Here is an 18,156-nt window from a genome sequence, read left to right as displayed (position 1 = left end):
ATTAATATTGATTTGGCTGCTAGGAAAAAAAAAATGCAAATCAAAAACCTAAACTAAATACAACTTAGAATTCTGCTGCAGCCATCTTTGTTTTGCAATATTTGATGGAAGAGGGAAAAAAAGGAAAACACACTAGGCATCATTTCACATAAACACACCATTCTGATATCCGTCTCTGTATCATCTCCTTCTCGCTTTCTCAATCAATATGCTCCTCATCAAGTATTTGATTGCTTTAGTGTTTACTGCACAGTGGCTCATTTGCTCTAATGGCCTTGAGAGTAAATGTTATACCATCAGCCTGCTGTCATTTACTTCACACTGTTAACTTTTAGCTCTCCAATTCACTTCATACATGCATATAAATCTTTGCCACATTTTATTCATTTAATGCCGCCATCTGTTCTTTTGATTTCCCTCTCGATTGATGCTCACTATCACGCTTTTTTTTTATGATTTTGCATGTTATTGCTCAATTCTCTTATGGTTGGATGTTTTGTCTTTCTTTTTCTACTTTCTTTTTTTTTTTCTTTTTCTCGCCTCTGTCTAAATGGATCGACATCTTGCTTGTTGCTACTCACTGCATGTGTACGACACCTGTCACAGGGAAACCAGCCTCGCTCACCTGCCAAGACAGTAGGTAACATTTAATGAGTATAATGAAATGTCTCTGTGACACTGATTCAGAGACGACAACTTCATTTTTCACAGTACATGCCAACACACACGCACAGATCTCACCTACGGTTCAAATAGGGAGTGTATTTTGTCGCATCTTATTCAGTTGCAACTCCAACACCAGCGGTGAGTTAACGGTAGCCAGGATTAATATTCTGAAAGGTAACCGCTCATGTCCTCGTACCGCTCCTTTTTTTGATTCATTCTACACATTCACACATAGGTGTGAGCAATTACTGTAGACTCAGACTTATTTCAGTACACAAGTACATTTTTCATGCAAGGATCCATCAGAAGTAAGCCCATTATGCCCCTTTAAGTGAGATAACATTGCTGTGAACCAACAGATATGAAGCACTGGGCTGGTAAAATGGGATTTCTATGATAATATCTCCCCCCTGGAAAATGCCAGTGGGTTAGAAAGGCTTTTGAAATGGCATTTAGACCATGTGAATCAAAAATACCCATCTTAAACCAATACAAATGGCATCCTTAAGAGCACCCCATATAAACATGGAGTGAATACACACTCTTGTGGTGATTTATTCAGCAAAAAGACCAAATAGGACATAGTACCATCATTCTGTTATACGATGGTAATGGTTGAACAGCTGTGCAGCATATTAGTAAAAAAAAAAAAAAAAAAATTAGGGTGTTGTATCTGCAACACATATATACATGCTTACTGTGTGTCTATTGACTTTTTACAGTATTTAAGTGCATCATTACCAGCTCATCATTACTCAGAAATGTAGATTACATACCAACATATCCACACACATGGTGAAGGTCAAAAAGGTTATATCAATTTTAAAGCTTGACACTTAACTGTAGACTGGTCCTCTCTTTTAATTGGGAATTTGCCTGTTGCATGTTGTGTGTGTGTGTGTGTTTATTTGAATCCTAATGAATATAACATGTTTCCTCATTAGCACATCATTACAGGGTGACATACCCTAGAGTCACACATAAATAAATGAGTGCCTACACATGCTGCATGTGTGTTTGTTTTTCTATGCAGTAATGTGTGGTTGTGCTGTTTTGTGTCTTTTTGTTTGTGTGTGTATGTGTGTGTGTGTACATGCTAGAGCCTGACCGATTCTTGATTTTTAAGACCGATACTGATATTGACATTTATAAAGCCACTAAACATACAACATTAAGATTTTTGAGCCCCCAAATTTGATTGCAACAAAAAATATTTTACAATTGAAGAATAAGCTTAATAATCAAAGAAGACAGTAACTTAAATAAAAATGTATCCTTCAAAATATTATATAAAGCATTTTGTTTTTGCATATATGACACCATATTCACCAATAACAATATATATAGTGAAAGTTAATATTGATTGCAGTCAGTATCAGTCAGGCTCTGTTGCCTATAATTTATGATTAATACAGAATCTGAACACACCTGTGTGTACCTGTGTACGTGTCCGCTGCAGTCTCCGCAGGCCTCAGAGCCTGCTGTCCGTTTAATCAGAGACTGATTTAGACCTGAGTAAACAGGTGGCAGAAACCTCCAGCCAATCAGCGGTACAAAATAGATTAATTAACAGGTGTACTAAAAGTCTAATCCGTTGTGGGATTGGAAAGTGGAGAAAGCAAGCGAAAGCCCAGCTGCATCCTGATATGTGAATAATGTATTGGCTGGATAAAATCAAATTACATGTATTAGTGATCTTATTATATGAGTGTTATCCCTGTGTGGCTAAGTTAGCAGGTGTGTGTTTTTTTTTTTGTGTGTGTGTGTGTGTGTGTGTGTGTGTGTGTGTGTGTGTGTGTGTGTGTGGTATTCCTCATGTTGATGGGACTTGCCGCCTTTATGGGGACAAAAAGCAAGTCCTCTTAATGTAAATCATTCATTTTAGGGTTGATTTCAACTTAAGGTAAGTTTAGTTTAGGGTCATGTTCAGGTTATGGTAAGGGTTAGGCAAGTAGTAGTTATGGTAAAGGTTAGGATAAGTCTCCAGGAAATAAATGTAAGTCAATGTAATGTCCTCTGAAGTAATGGAAACACAACACTGTGTGTATTTCTGAATGTGTGTGTGTGTGTGTGTGTGTGTGTGTGTTAAAGTCTTGAATGGACACTTCTCTGTAATCTAAAGGATGCCATTGAGAGATTTTAATAACTAAAATGCCCCCTGGCTCTCGTTAATGATAGGGTGCATGTGCATGCGCATGTTGTTGTGTGTTTACTGTATCCGTACAGTGTAACTGTGTTTTGTGTTTCTGCTCCTGAATGTTTGAATCTATACCTGTGGGTGTATGTTTATGAGTGTGTTTATTGCTATAGTCATTTGGGTGCACATTAATCTATTTAACGCCCCTACTCTGTCCAAGTTAATGGGTAGTTAGACTGTAATGGTGCAAAGCCAGAATGACAATGGAAGCACTTTAGAGGAATGGCTATCGACACCCCAAGGCTAAGCATTAATGCTTATATTGACTTGTTCAAATCAAGAAGGCTGTGTGTGATGTTTGCCATGTAGTTTACGTTCATGCCTGCATTCTTCTACGTGTGCATGTGCTTGTGAGATGTTCATTAAGACATAGTGCTCATTAGGCTGTTCTAATTAGTGAAGAAATCAAATGAGTTGAAGGTTGTTTGAAGAACGGCGTCACAGTCGGAACAATTAACGTGACATCAGTGTCTTCCTCCAGGCGTTAGGATATTAACGTTTCTAAAAGAGATTAAAGCAGAGCCTCTTGCATTCAGAATGACTTTTGTGACCCTGACTTCCGTTTTGTCCTCCCTTTCGTCTCTTTATTTGTTTTCTTACCTATCTCACTTACTCCCCAATGCTACATATTCTCACTATATCGACGCCACCTTCACTCCTCTCCCTCGCTCCTCAGGTGCTGCTGGTGGCCAGAGGGGGTTCCTGGGCTGTATCCGGGCCCTACGGATGAATGGCATCACCCTCGACCTGGAAGAGAGAGCCAAGGTCACGCCTGGGGTCAAGCCCGGTTGCCAAGGTCACTGTACAAGTTATGGGATGTACTGCCGCAACGGAGGAAAGTGTGTGGAGAGGTACAACGGGTACTTGTGTGACTGCACCGCCACCGCCTATGACGGCCCATTCTGCACCAGAGGTGAGAGGCATATTATAGTAAAAAAAGACGATTTCAGTCTCTAATTGAATAGGTAGATCATGGGATTATGAATGCCACTAAAAGTGGACACCCTGATTCAAAGGATGTTTGATCAGTCACACTGTTCTTCACCTTCAAAACTTCAACTGTGAGACAAATCAATCACCCCAGTAGGCCTTCAAGTGTTATTTTGAAATCCAACTTTGTTTGCCTTTTGCTAGCACTGCAGGATTTTTTTGCAATTCCCTGAAGTGTCTTATAGTAGCAGCAGATGACTGAATATTTTAATAGCTTTCTTTCCTTTATTCCCCTTCGCAAATCTAACAAACTACCTTTCTGCTCCGAATTTTAGGATGACATACTGAGTCATTATCTCTCAGCAAATACTTTTCTAATGACTTTTATGGGCATCTTTGTGAAAGAACGTTATCATTGGCACAGTCCCTCTTTAGTTCACAATGCCAGAGTCAAATAGTGCCAGGATTACTGCTGGAGTAGTTATGTTTCAATGAGTTTCATTGCCTGACGACCCACTGTGATTTTTGCTGCGTGCTTTGATTGTCCTCACTTCCTATTCAGTTTGGAGCTGTCGGTGTTGAAAGTGTTTGGGCTTATGATAAAGGGCATTGATTGAGAGTGAATTCTCCCTGACTTTAGAGTGCACTCACTGAATACTAAAATTGTGCAGCTGCAGAGCTGAGAGATCAAAGTAAAAAACAAAATGCAAGTCACTTCACTAAGCGGAGGTTGTAGCTCTACAATTTTTGAAGTTCAGAGACGAGAAATGTCACACTGTAGCTCCACTTTTGCACTGTAGCATGAGCTAAAACGTCATGTTTGTTTCACAGGGATTAATTGGATGCAGCATTAAAGTTCGACTTCCCAAAACAAGTTTTCATAAAATGCTCTGGGGAGAAGAGTGGCAGTGCTGTCAGAGGCTTTATGCTAGCTCCCAGTCAGAGAGTTGATCCCCGACACGTGAATTAATTTGTTTCCCAAAGCCGAATAGTGTTTTTCCCCCCGTGCTCTTGGCAGGGGGGTGACAAGATGACAGAAAAGCAGTGTGCCTGTGCGTGCGTGTGTGTGTGTGTGTGTGTGGCAGGAAAGAGGGTGACAGCGTGTGGTGATATGCTAGTGTAAGACATAAAAAACCTCCTCTGAATTCTGTGATAACCAATCAGGCATTTCAGGATTTAGAGAATAGAGATTAGCGTGTGTGTGTGTGCGCGTGCATGTGTGTTTGTGTGTGTGTGTGTGTGTATGTGTCAGAAAGAGGCAAAAAAAAGGGAGAGAGCACACCCTTGTGTCTGTCTGTTTTTGTGCATGACATGACTTTCCTCTTTCTCTTCCTTTCTTCCTTTTCTTTCAACTCTGCTTCCAGTCCTTGTCTTCTTTGTTTTGCAATTATCTCCCTCTGTCCAACCTCTTCTATTCCTCCTTTTTTTCACTCTGTCCTCTATAAATGTTCTTTTCTTCCACATCTTTGTCCCCCTCCTCTTTCTTTCTACCACCCTCTTCCATTTTATTCCTCTCCCAGTTGCCCCTCTCGTGTTTTCTTTTCTGAGTCTCTCCCCTTCTCTCACTTTAATCTCCCCCTCTCTCCCTGTACTCCCAGCGAGTGAAAAATGCATGAAGCCAGCCATAATTGCAAAGTGCATTTCCATTGTATCCATATTTACACACTGCTCAGGGGACCCTGCAGTATTATTATTATACACTCTCATTCTTCTGCTTTTCTGCCCTTGAGGGTCACGGGGAGCCAATGTGCACATGTACATACATATACATGACACACACGCACGCACAAACACAAACACACACATGTAGAGGTTTGCATGCTTGCACAAATTCCCTTTCCAAAATTTCCTCACACGCTGACATAAAACACACACACACATAAAGAGTCCCTGCCCCGGAGCGGACTTTTCTCATTCCCTCTTATGCTTCCAGACCATTGTGTGTGTCTGTACTGAGGCTCTGGGCAGCCAGTCAGAGTCTCTCTTCTTTTTTCTCAGCAGGGCAGAGAAGGCTGAGACAGGTTACATTTAGACCCCACATAATCCACAGTTTGTATGCATAAAGATAAAATGGGAAATGCAAGAAGGTTTAGCTTTTTAAGTTAAATTTAAGCTAAACAGATTGCAAGAATGGGGCTAGTTGCACCAGCTCTTAGCCTAGTTATACTGTGTTAACAAAATAGCATGCATCACTGAATTAATTAGAAATAAGTTGTTACTTGACATTTACACCTACTAACTTCCAGGTGGACCTCTTGTGTCACTAGCATTAACTGAATTAACAGACAAAAGTACCATTAGCTTGCTAACATGTTTAGAGTAAGGAGTAAAAGAGGTCACATGGAATATGGTCACATCTGTCCATTTAATAATGCTGTAAAATGGTAAGATTATAAATGACATTTCACAAAAATAACACTACAATGACCTAATAACGTTTTGCATAATCAAATATTCCCCTCACATTCTAAACTGCATGATACAACAGTGAAACACAAATATTTCTCCATAAATGCACTTATAAAAGTTATACCTATGTTTATAAAACCTTAAGTAAGCTACAAGCCAACAGACTAAGCTAAATGTAGCTTGCTGATAAGAAATGTTAAAGAGTGTAAAAGAGGTCCTTCGGAATATCTGACCTGACACTTGATAAAATGCTGTTTAAAAATGATGTAAACTCAGAAGACTTTAAATTACAGCTCACCATAATAACACAATAATTACATAACCCAGTCTCACAGCAGTTTGTGAAATAGTCACGAAATTTAATCTATAGGTTTGTATACATGGACATGAATTTTCCATTTTTTTCGTGACACTCAGCACGACTTCCAAACTAATATATTTCAATTGGAAGTATCTTTCATGCCTGTACCATGTTTTTTTTTTCTGTCAGTTGGGACGCGGGAGCACAGAAGCTGTAATGTTTTTTTATAATTTGTTATTCATTTTTAAGTATAACTGCCACATTACTCAACATTTAATCACAAGATTTTATCCTTGTTTTTCTTTCTTCATTTTAATTTTATCAGTGCAGTCAGTGGTCCGCGTCAGTCTGGTGGGCGGACTGGAGGATCCACTGACTTGATGTGTGAAGAACTTGTGTGAAGAACATGAGAAAACCTGATAATTTGACTGACAGACTGACTGAATGTGACAGTTTAACAACCAAAGCAGCAGGATTAAAAGCAGAGTTTTTATGAAGTTTTAATGAATTGTTGAGTGTTGAGTGAATCAGGCTAGCGAACGTTAGCAGCTTTATTTCCAGCCACCTGCCATGATGCATCAGCTGGTTTTGTTCCATTTCTTAGAAAGAATCCCTGATTAACTTTCACACAGCTCCATAGATACAGATTGAATAAGCTTGCAAGCTGTTTTATGCATTTTTCTCAGTAACATTGGCAGGAGCAGGTGCTAACAGGGTAAGCTATATATATATATTAAATTTCATGACTATTTCATGAACTGCCATGAATCTGGGTTTAATATATAAAATATAATTTTTGGAAGATACAGCATTTAATGCCATAGTAACATTTGTTTAAATAGTTGATTGCTTTACTCAAGTGTTGCCTTGAGAAAACATTTTTTTAAGTTGTAATGGTGCAATCTAAATAAGCTAGTTTGGAACTAGCTGGTAGTTACTAAAAACGTATAAAATACTTTATGCACAAACTAACTCTGAAATTACAAATAGCTGGCACAACCAAATCCAAAACCTTCAAGCATGAAATTTGAACTAATGCACAGCATACCCCATGCTGTGTTCTCTGCTTTAGATGTGTTTGAACATTATAAGTACAACATTAAATAAATGTGAATTTAGCTGTGAGGGAAGACACAGGCTTTTTTTCTTTGTTGCCTTGTGTCCATACTTGATCAGCAATATTGAGGCTTGTTATGTTGTTTTTCATATATTGTTTTGTAAATATGAATTCAATCAAGCATACAGCTCTGATGGAAATGCTGCACTTTGTCTGATTTAAATCTGATACAGTTAATACCCAGCAGCATGAATCTTGGCAGACAGTGAGAAACAGGCTATTTAAAAACTTCACAAGCTCACTGTCTGATTAACACAGAACAATTGGTAAAATGGGTCTCTCAAGACTTCTAAAGCTTGAAACTATATCAGTGCATAGCAGAATAGAGGATAAAATTGTAGCGGAGCTGAATGGAAGCGAGGTTTTGCCCATACGCCAATACAAGTCAGGGAACTTGCCCATTTTCTTGTAATAAGCCTATTAAATTTAAGTAATGTAGCTTGAAGTATTTATTGTACTGTGTCCAGTGGGAGGTGATGGATGAAGAGAAGCTTTCAAATAAGATGCTTGAATGTGTTCACTTAGTATTCTGCACTCATAGGAGGTATAGCTATACATTTTCACTGCTGCCACCGAGGGAAGGCAAACATGGCAAGGCATATTCCATGTTATTTACACACACAACCTTAGGCTTGGTGCTTTCCCTGTAACCATTCTCTTTAATTTCATGCACATTGTGCCCTTTATCTCCTTTGTAACTGACACAGGGACATTATGCATGCACACACATACACACAGATAAACACAAAAAAGAGCATAACAGAAGTCTAGAAAAAAAAGGTCTCTCCTTCGCAACACTTGATTAGGAGAATCAATAAGCCTTCTGGAATAGCTGGAATATGCTATTAAGTCTGTTGATGTACTGGTAAACAATGTATTGTTTTGTTTCAGATTCTGGAGCACAGCAATTTAACACACACTTTGCTACACCTCCTGAACACAGCCGTATCTGTGTGTGTTTATTTCTCTTATCGTATTTCTATTATTTTCTTTCTCAGATGTTGGGGGTTTCTTTGAGGCAGGAACACTGATCAAGTACAACTTTATGGCCGAAGCAACACCGGGAGCCAGTAAGGACACAAAGATCCTTACGCACCAGTTGACACCACAGGATGTAAATTTAACAAAGGAGGAAGTGGCCTTTAGTTTCAGCACATCCAATGCTCCAGCTATTCTGATGTATGTCAGCTCCAGGACGCAGGACTATATGGCGGTGGTGTTAAGGCAGAACGGTAAGAACCACACACATGCAATGATTTTTGTTTATCATTGCATGAGTCCAGTTAAATCATAGTGAGGAGTCTGCTCGCACTAATGCTTCATAGTACATTTTTAAAGGACCAGTGTGTAGGATTTAGTGGCATCTGGCAGTGAGGTTGCGGATTGCAACAAACTGAATATCCCTCACCCTCACCCCTCCATTTCAAGCGTGTAGGAGAACCTATGGTGGCTGGGAAAAGCGGGAAAGGCCCTCTCTAGAGCCAGTGTTTGGTTTGTCCATTCTGGGTTACTGTAGAAACATTGCAGTGCAACATGACGGTCTCCATGGAAGAGGACCCGCTCCCTATGTAGATATAAAGGGCTCATTTTAAGGTAACAAAAACACAATGGTTCTTATGTTCAGGTGATTATACACTAATTAAAACATATTTATGAATATTACATTCCATTTCTTCCAGTAGAGGACCCTAAATCTTGCACACTGGTCTCTTAAATGTCCTTGCAATACTGTTAAGAAAACTTATATAATTCTCAAAAATCCTTCCAACTAAGTGGCTGACACCCAGCTTAGTGCTTTGACGAAATAGAATTAATAAAAATTTGACAGTGCCATCTAGTGTTTCAGCAGCGGATGTGCACAGTCACTAAAGCAAAACTACAAAGTGCTTACGCTGCCCAGGGGTGCTGCCTAAAAACTGCTTACTAAGGACCCAGAGGCAGTAAATATCTATAATCCTTGGTACGTTCTCGGGGCCCTGTCAAGCTCTAGGTCCCCTGAATTATACAGGGGTTCCCCAACTGTCCAGCACCCAGCTTGGACCATCACTTCAAAAAGAAAACTACATTTTGGCCTTAAGCATTCAGTTCAGTCAGACTGCATTTGGTTAAGAAAAAGAAACATTGCTATGTTGAAGAAAATTATTTTTTTTAAAATGGCAAGTCTTAATTGCAATCATGTAGTTACACACTAACTACTTATGGACTTGTCAGCAATCATGTTTTTTCAGCCATTGCTTAAAAAAAATGTATTTGGGTATTTTTTTTATTGATGGCAGCTCATGCTTAAAACATTTTAGAGCAGGGAAAATGTGTTTTTTGGCTGAAATGTGAGGTTTTAAACAACCAGACCAGTTTTCAAACCTCCAGCCTGTGTGTCTTCAGGTTCACTGCAGGTGCGGTATAACCTGGGAGGTCTGAAGGAGCCATTTGCCATAGATGTGGACCAGCGTAACCTGGCCAACGGACAGCCACATAGCATCAATATGTCCCGTGTCGACAGAAGCATCACCATTCAGGTACAGACAGCACACACACAAATATATCCAAGCACTCACACTGTTATTTTTTTTTTTTGGCTTTTAGTTGATGCTCAGAATCTGAAAGACTTGAGATTAAATTTCAAGATGCTACTTACAAGCAACCAAGGAGTGAGGGGATTGCCATGCAGCTTCATGCACACGCAAAACACTCACACGCACATACTGAGTCACAAGTACACAATCACACAAGCCCAGCCAGTGTTAGCTCGATGGTTTGCAATAAGTCAGAGGGGAGAGCAGTGTCCTGTTCTGTCTTCTGCTGTGATGAAACGGCTTGTCCCCTGCCACTGTTAATCCACTTCCAGTAGACAGCCTAAGTATAGCAACAGAGAGAATGCATCGATCTGTGTGTGTTTGTATGAGGCGAGCGCACGCTGTTGTGTGATTGCGACTGCATGTATTTCTGCGTGTGTGTGTGTGTGTGTTTGTAAGGAAGTGTGTGCATGTGAGTGAGACAGAGAGAGAGAGAGAGAGAGAGAGAGGCTGTGCATGTTTGTGCTTGTGCGTGGCCATGTGTTTGTCCATGTTTGTGTGTGTGTGGGTTTATCTGTGTGCTCTTGAATTTTGTGCAGCTAAACAGCTTAGTGTAGATCAATACAGCCAAGCCTCAGTCAGTAGCTGTCAAGGATGGAGTGAGAATTCAGCTAAACTATTACAGACTTTGTTCTGGGCTAAAATGCTCACATTTGGCTGCAGGCAGCAGTTTAAGGAGGACTCAAAATGGATAGCAACTGCCTGTAAAATCGAGTTACTGGTTATATCCACATTGGAATTGTATTCGTATGGGCAGTTTATGGTTTATCAAGAAAGAGATTGTCTTTTACTAAAAAGTGAACCAAAACCAAAACTGAATTCACTCACTTTCATATTCTTTAGTCTTTTTAAAGTCTTACATGTCACAAACCCACACATTGTGTCCATGTTGTATTTTATTACTTTTATTATCTGTTAAGTGAATGTATTGCAAGTGTGGTGCATAGTTTTAGTAGTATAGTCATAGTTACATGGCACCTATACAGCAATCAATACAATATGTATTGTCCCATGTAAAGTATATATTAAGTCAACTTGTATATCACACAGCAGGGCTTGATTGCTGCACATTTACATTTCTGCTTTGTAACTGTGAGGTATTATGTGAGGTATTACTGTGTTTATAGGATTTATATATTTGATAGTTATATTTTTTGATTGTTTGATATTCATATTTCTTAGATGCAAACCTCATGTATCCAGATAGTGATTCACTCACTATTAAGCCCAGCTCCCCACTAGTAGTTAGAAGAGGAAATTGCATTAACCAGAGCTGTTGACTCACCTCCAGCAAAAATTGCTGTGAGGAGCTGTGTGAAGAGCTTCATGTCAATAATTCTGTCTGAACTTGTAGTTACCAATATATCAGCTGTTTGCCAACATCATGCGCTGTTTATTCTTTATGAATCATAATTCCTACACTGACAGAACCTAATTTCCCTGCAGGCAACTATGATGTTTCATCTTATCTGTGGTATCATCTTTTTCGTCGTATCCTCATGCATTAAATCCCTCCCATTAAACAAACACGTGGAATAATATGAAGCAAAAATTTGACTCCGGTTCTGCATCATTTCAATTTTTAAGGAAAAACTGTCAAGAAAAAGGTTTGCTCTCACACCACCAAACTAGGCCATGAATTTAATTTGATTTGGCTGAGAAAATAGATTGTTTTAGTGGCACCTAATTGGAAACAGACATGAAAAATGATGCAGAAGTATGGTAATGCAACCAATCATTCCAAAACTTATACAAATTAAGTGTAAATTTGCTATAAATATGCAGGATGGAAATACTCTACATAAATTACAGCATGTTTACAGGATGTTTAAATTAATACATTTACAACATGTGGACATATAGACACAAAGAAAAATGAATGTAACATGAAACATTTAAGATATGATTATACATACACACACGTACATATACCTCTGACTGGTATAAACAGTGCAGGATGTAGGCAAATAGCTGAAATGTCTTGAATCTCTTGGTACTGTATATTATGACTGACAAAGAATTGGTTTGTCAACTTGCTTTACTCTTAGAAAACAAGTTCGAGCACTATACAGTAATGGCATACGTATAATGCATACATATAATACTGTTGCTCTCATTAAGGTGAAGTAAAATGTTGGCCAAAATGAATAACAATACTCTTGCAAACCTATAATTATCGCATCTTCTTTCCTTCATTTGTCTTCAGCCCTCCAAATCTCTCTCTCTCATTGCATGTACATGGAGCAATGACCCCATCAATACTGGAATCTCATCACCTACATTCACACACTTCAGTGAAAAATACTGACAGCAAGAAAATTAAACTGAAATATCCAATGGAAATCTCCTTCATTTTCTGAGCAAATCACACCCTGCAACTGCTGATCACCCCAGTGGGAGCACTTCAACATAACACATCGCTTGTTACTGGCAGAGAAAGGAATTGGAGCAACTGTAAGATTCTTTGCTCATCACGCACACACACATACATATGTGCACACACTGTGTCTGCCACTGGTTGATTGCGGATTAGTTGTGTCTAGATTAGTAATACTGATGTTCAGTGTGTGACTGAGCTATTACCTATCAAGTGAATATCCCCAGTTTGCTATTCCCTGTGGGCTCAGGTTATAATCTAAGTAACAACCTTGTGAATCTTTTTGTCCCCGAATGATAGGTTCAGCTCTTTAACATAAAATGTTAAGAGAATTAAGAGGAACACTAGTGGGCGTGATGTGCTAACTGGTTTTTTAAGGGGAAAAAAAATCTGCAAGGGCAGTTTTAGGGATGGTTGTAGAGAAAAAATAGATTAAGTTTATAGATAGAGCATGAAAAGTAAAGCCAGAAGGTGTGCTAACGAAGATAACTTTGATGAGTAAAACTTTTTCATGTTGCCTCACCGCCTCAGGGCTCTTTTCAAGCCAAGGTACAAACATGCCCTTAATATCGACGCGTAAACAGATGTAGACATGCATACCAACAGACATGCATGCACAAGTGAGATCTTGTCAGGTCTACTCACTACAAAGGCCAATGCTGCACTACCAAATCAACATTATTCAATCTAATTCATCCATCTCTCCATGCCTCCCACCTACTGTATTCTCACATACCCTCAAGGGTTTTTAGTAATAGTGTGTTTGCTTTAGGGTAGCAACCATGACGGTTGCTTACACCTCACCCTAATGAGTTGCATGAAACAGTACATATTTTGCTTTGGAAGGTGGCAGCAACAAGAGCAGGAGAGGCATTGAGTAAGACGAGGGATTAAGAATGTGGCATTAAATGTTATCATAATACGCATGAGAATGCCATAGATGCCACGTTCCCACAATTAGGATATACCGTATATACTGCTCACAGCAGAACTAATGAACAGATGCATTTAATTGTGTGCAGATTCAGGAAGAAAAAGCATGTTTTGCTACAAGATGTATAAACCCAAACAGTAAAACATCTGCATGATCCACCTTTTAAAAATGTATTTATTTTTCATTTTTTTAAATGTTTTAAATGTTAATGCAGCAAAGAAATACATGACAGCATCAATATCAAACCTGGATATAGCGCTAATAATTAAATAAAATTCATTTGAAAATTGAAAATAATGTAATTGCATCACAGTGGAACAGAATTAGTCAGTTATGATGTACATAGTCAGAAATAAAATTAGAGTTGAAACATCAGTTGACTAGTCAATCAACAGAAAGCCAACCTGCAACTATTTAAGGGTCAACTAATCATCCAAGTAATTTTTAAAAGCAAAATTGCCTAACAATTTCTGGCTGTAGCCCCCAAATGTAAATACTCACTAGCCTTTTCAGATTTCTATAATAAACTCAGTTTGGGCTCCAGACAGCTGGTCAGACAAAACAAGACCCCTGAAGATGCCACCCCAGGAAAATCACAACCGGCATTCCACACTATCTTTTGATATCTTATGCACAAATTAATCAACAAGGAAAACTATTACTAGCTGTAATAATTGGGTTTCCCTTTAGTATTAAGTCCAAACTTTTTCTCAGTAGAGGAGCTAAGACTAATTGCAAGGTATCATAAAATAAATGAGTAATTTTCTTTAAAGGTATAGTATGCAGGATTTGTCAGTTGCTGTTTGTAAACACAACATTCACAACGGTGGTGGAGCGAGCTAGAGAGCGAATGAAGAGAGGCAGTAGTGGTAGCAAGGACAAAGCTGTGAATCAGAGAAATAAAATGTTATTTTCTGATTGTTTCACAGCAGTTATGTTCTAAAGCATGAATAATCACACCCACACCTCCGTACAACCCTGTGGGAAGGTGCCGCATTTCTGGATGTTGTGTGAATGCAGACGAAGCTCACACTTCATCCTGTCCGCTATGGCCTCTCTGCTCTGCATGTGTGTCTGGAGCTCAGCCCCGCCCTCGGTCTAACACACAGACCCATTCTCCTTATACATCCATGACACAGACAGAAAGCAGAGGAGAGAGACAGAGACAGCGATGTAACCTGGTCACTCGGCTACGAGTCCCAACCTCATATCCTGCGTGCTGTTATTGGCTCGGGGCTACACACCCTCTACCCAAAGGCTAACGCCCAGAAACATCCCGAACACAGCAAAATAATAAGAAAATAAGAAATTGCAGGCAGAGGGCAGAGGAGGCAGAGGCTCTGCAGATAAATGCAAGGCCACACACTTCTAATGGGTCATAAGTGATCTTTGAGAGGGGTTATTTCTCATTTCTCAACTTTATATATGTCCATATCACTGCAGTACAGTTGGGGACTTCTTTAATCCACTGGAACAAAATGCACTGTCTCGCTAATAGAAGAAGCTTTGTTATCAAAGTATACTGTCCAGTGTTGATGTCTGAGCCCTCAGAGTAAAGGAATTTTTCCTTAATGTGTGTTTTAATTATACTGTCAGAAATGTCATGCATCAAAAGTACTTACAGAGTCTGACCAAAGGTGCAGAATTTCACCTAAATGCAGTTGTTTAAAAGCAGCCGCTTTTTCACTCTGAAATATCATGTGGTGAAATGTGTACTGCTATTTATTGAAATATTTGACATTACATTATGTGTTAAAGCCTGGTGTTTTGTTGTACTGTGCCACCAGCATTACAAATTTAACCAACCCATCATTAGTTTGTTTACATGTTCAGCAGAAGCCTTGTTGCAGCTGCTTTCATCTCATAAAACAGCATGACAGCATGAGTGAGAGACAGAGATGAGTTAGATGCAATAAAAGTCAGTAATGCTGGTGGGCCTGCCAGTGGATCAAATTCAATTTCCAGGGTAAAAGAGAGTCGAGTGTTTACCTGAGGCTGCACAAGTCTCACTTCTCTGCTATCAGGGCTGCAAATCTTAAAGGCATTTAGACAAGCGACTGTTTAGTTTAAAGACACTGCGGAGAGAACAAGTGGGAAGACAAGTAGGTCTGTGGTAATTGGAATCTGAGCAAAAAGGGAGCAGGAGAGAGATGGAGAGCAAAAGAAAAAGACAGACCAGAGAGTCAGAGAGAGGGGGAGGGGGTTGAAAGGAAAAGATAATGTCTTTAGATAAAGAAATTAGACCCACAAAATATGATAACAAAGATCACTTTGATGCATTTAGGTTATCTTGCACCTTCATAGACCTGAGGCTTCTTTCAAGGTGTGGATCTGCATGTGCACACAAACACCTGCTGAAATGCACACTCAAGCATGCAGAGAGCAGCAAACGAAGCAAGTGTTTGCTTTTTAAGTAAGTCTGTGAGGTCTTGACAGGTTAGCTCACTATCAAAGGCGTATCAAGGCAGCATCAAGATAAGTTCCCGTCTCTCCATCTCTGGCTTTCTCTTTCTCTAAACCTCTCGCATACTGTGAGAGTTTAGAGATGAAGGTGTGGAGTCCCTTCAGGTATCAGACGTCTCATCTCTCTTCTCTCTTCCTCTCCCCTCCTCTCCTCCCTTCTCTTCCTCTCTTTCCCCGCCTATTACACAACAATTCACAGTATTTTTTAATTATTTCTTAACATAAAAGATCCTACAAAATGTGTTGCTGTGGTTGGTTTCTGCTGTTTGAACTGCTACTGGCTATTGCTGTGATGGGACGGGACAATAATTCAGTAATTCACTTGATAATGGTGTTAAACTTTATTCGAGTAGAGAAAAAAAAAGGAAATTAGCATTTATTTGCACTTACCTGTGATAGGAGATTTTGCTGTCCCTTGGATATCATTAAGGAAATAGAGCTGCCACAAAAGAAGTTCTCAGTGTACCGTAAATTAGTTTGAATATATACAGCACATTGGCTAAATTAGATTCTTTTTGAGGACATACTCAGGGAAATAGATTTCACCCATTGTTAATTTTATCTTTGTCTAACCCCTGATTACTTTGCTTATGTAAGCTTTATGTAACCTAAGAGGCACCAACAGCGTTTAAAGAGAAAATTGTGTTGTCTAAATGGTGCAACGTAAAAGGAAAGGATCCCAATAATTGTTGTTGTAATTGACAAAGTTTGGTAAAATGAGTTTTTTTTTCCCTTGCTGTCTCCCTCTGTGGACATTTTTGTGGGGTTTTGAGACTCACACCTCCTTCCCTGGTTGTGCAGCCAATTTGTTTTCTCAGATAAAAGTAAATAAGCTGAGCGCAATTTAATTGTGCCCCATTATCCCGCCCTGCAGTCACTATGGAAAACAAAATCCACACAATGCTCCGCTGAGACCAGACTTTTGGAAAGAATCAAATTAGGATATGCTGCGTGTGTAAAGAGAGAAAGAAGGAGAAAATAGTCTGGCAGGGTTGGGGGTAGAGAGATTTTCTGTATGGGAGGACTACTGATTCAAATAAACAAGAACTACACACACACACACACACACACACAAATCTCAACCCTTTAGCAACAGTCCAGCTCAGCACCCAGCTAACAGGCCAAGACAGCTATTCAGCACATCAATGGAACAAATTTCCAGTAAAAGACACGGTAACAAAAGTCATTGTTTTCAATCAGCCGCCCCTCTTCTGGCTTGGGCCGCTGGTATGATTTCTGCACACTGCTGTAAGCTGAGATACAGTCCTCCTGTGAGCACGAGAGAAAGGAGGAAGATCTTTTATTTCTGGAACACACAGAAACCAATTTGTGGGGTTGAAATGATTCTCGTCAATAGCACTGGCTGCAGCCTTCAAGCTAATTAGAAACTTCAGTGATACAGCAATAACAAGTTAATTATGTTGCAGGGATATTAAAGTTGTGTATTCCCTCCCTTCATCACCCTCTCTGCTCTCACATCTCCACTGACGCTCTTCTTTGTAAACACGCTGCTTGTTCTCTCTATTTAAGATCTCCAGGAAAGAAAAAAATAAAAAGCTTTGAACCCACCACAGATTTTATTGCATATTGTTAATTAATGTGTGATTATTTATCTAGTCCTGGTGAAGAGCTGTTTGTTTGCGGAATCATTATGGAGGATTGCTTTTCAATTGTTTGTGTTCAGCCGTGACTAGTTTGACTAAACAAAAAAGAAAAGCAAAATTAACAGCTTTCCCAAGTTGGTCTGGTGTGACTTGAAGGACAGATATATAGATTGGTATTCTGAACAGGGGTAGAGGTTGATAAACACCACACATAATGAAGATATCCATGCATATTTCTTCTAGTTTATATAATTGGAAAAAGTTGATAAAAGATGTAATACAGGTTGATTTTTTTGAGGATAAGAATATCCATTTATTATTTGTAGATTATTTCCATACCACTTCAACCCTCTAGAGGAAAATCAAATTGTATTTTTAATAAGTTTCAAAAACATGTTGTGACAATGCTTAAGCCTTGAAATAAAGGGAGCGAAAAATAGACTTGAGTTAATACTGGAGTTATTCCTGGTTGTCTGGTTGCTGAATTAGATGTAGTTATGTTAATTAATATTTAATGAACTGTCTTTAATCATGATTCATTGGAATAATATGAGGTTTTTTTTTTATGTAAACAGAGTGGGTTCC

General features: G+C 39.1%; 1 protein-coding gene across 1 annotated transcript in view; it reads left to right on the top strand.

Annotated features, from left to right (window-relative positions):
- Window positions 1–18,156, top strand: part of LOC137173254 (contactin-associated protein-like 2) — a 62,339-nt gene that overhangs the window by 25,723 nt on the left and 18,460 nt on the right. Inside the window, exons 5-7 of the mRNA XM_067577980.1 lie at window positions 3,540–3,776; window positions 8,619–8,852; window positions 10,003–10,136. Coding sequence (XP_067434081.1) covers window positions 3,540–3,776; window positions 8,619–8,852; window positions 10,003–10,136 — 605 coding nt within the window. The remainder of the gene's footprint in view (window positions 1–3,539; window positions 3,777–8,618; window positions 8,853–10,002; window positions 10,137–18,156) is intronic.

This window comes from Thunnus thynnus, chromosome 21, assembly GCF_963924715.1.
Source record: "Thunnus thynnus chromosome 21, fThuThy2.1, whole genome shotgun sequence".
Classification (NCBI taxonomy): Eukaryota; Metazoa; Chordata; class Actinopteri; order Scombriformes; family Scombridae; genus Thunnus; species Thunnus thynnus.
The sequence above is the reverse complement of the archived record's forward strand: the minus strand, read 5'-3'. Positions and strand labels throughout refer to the sequence as shown.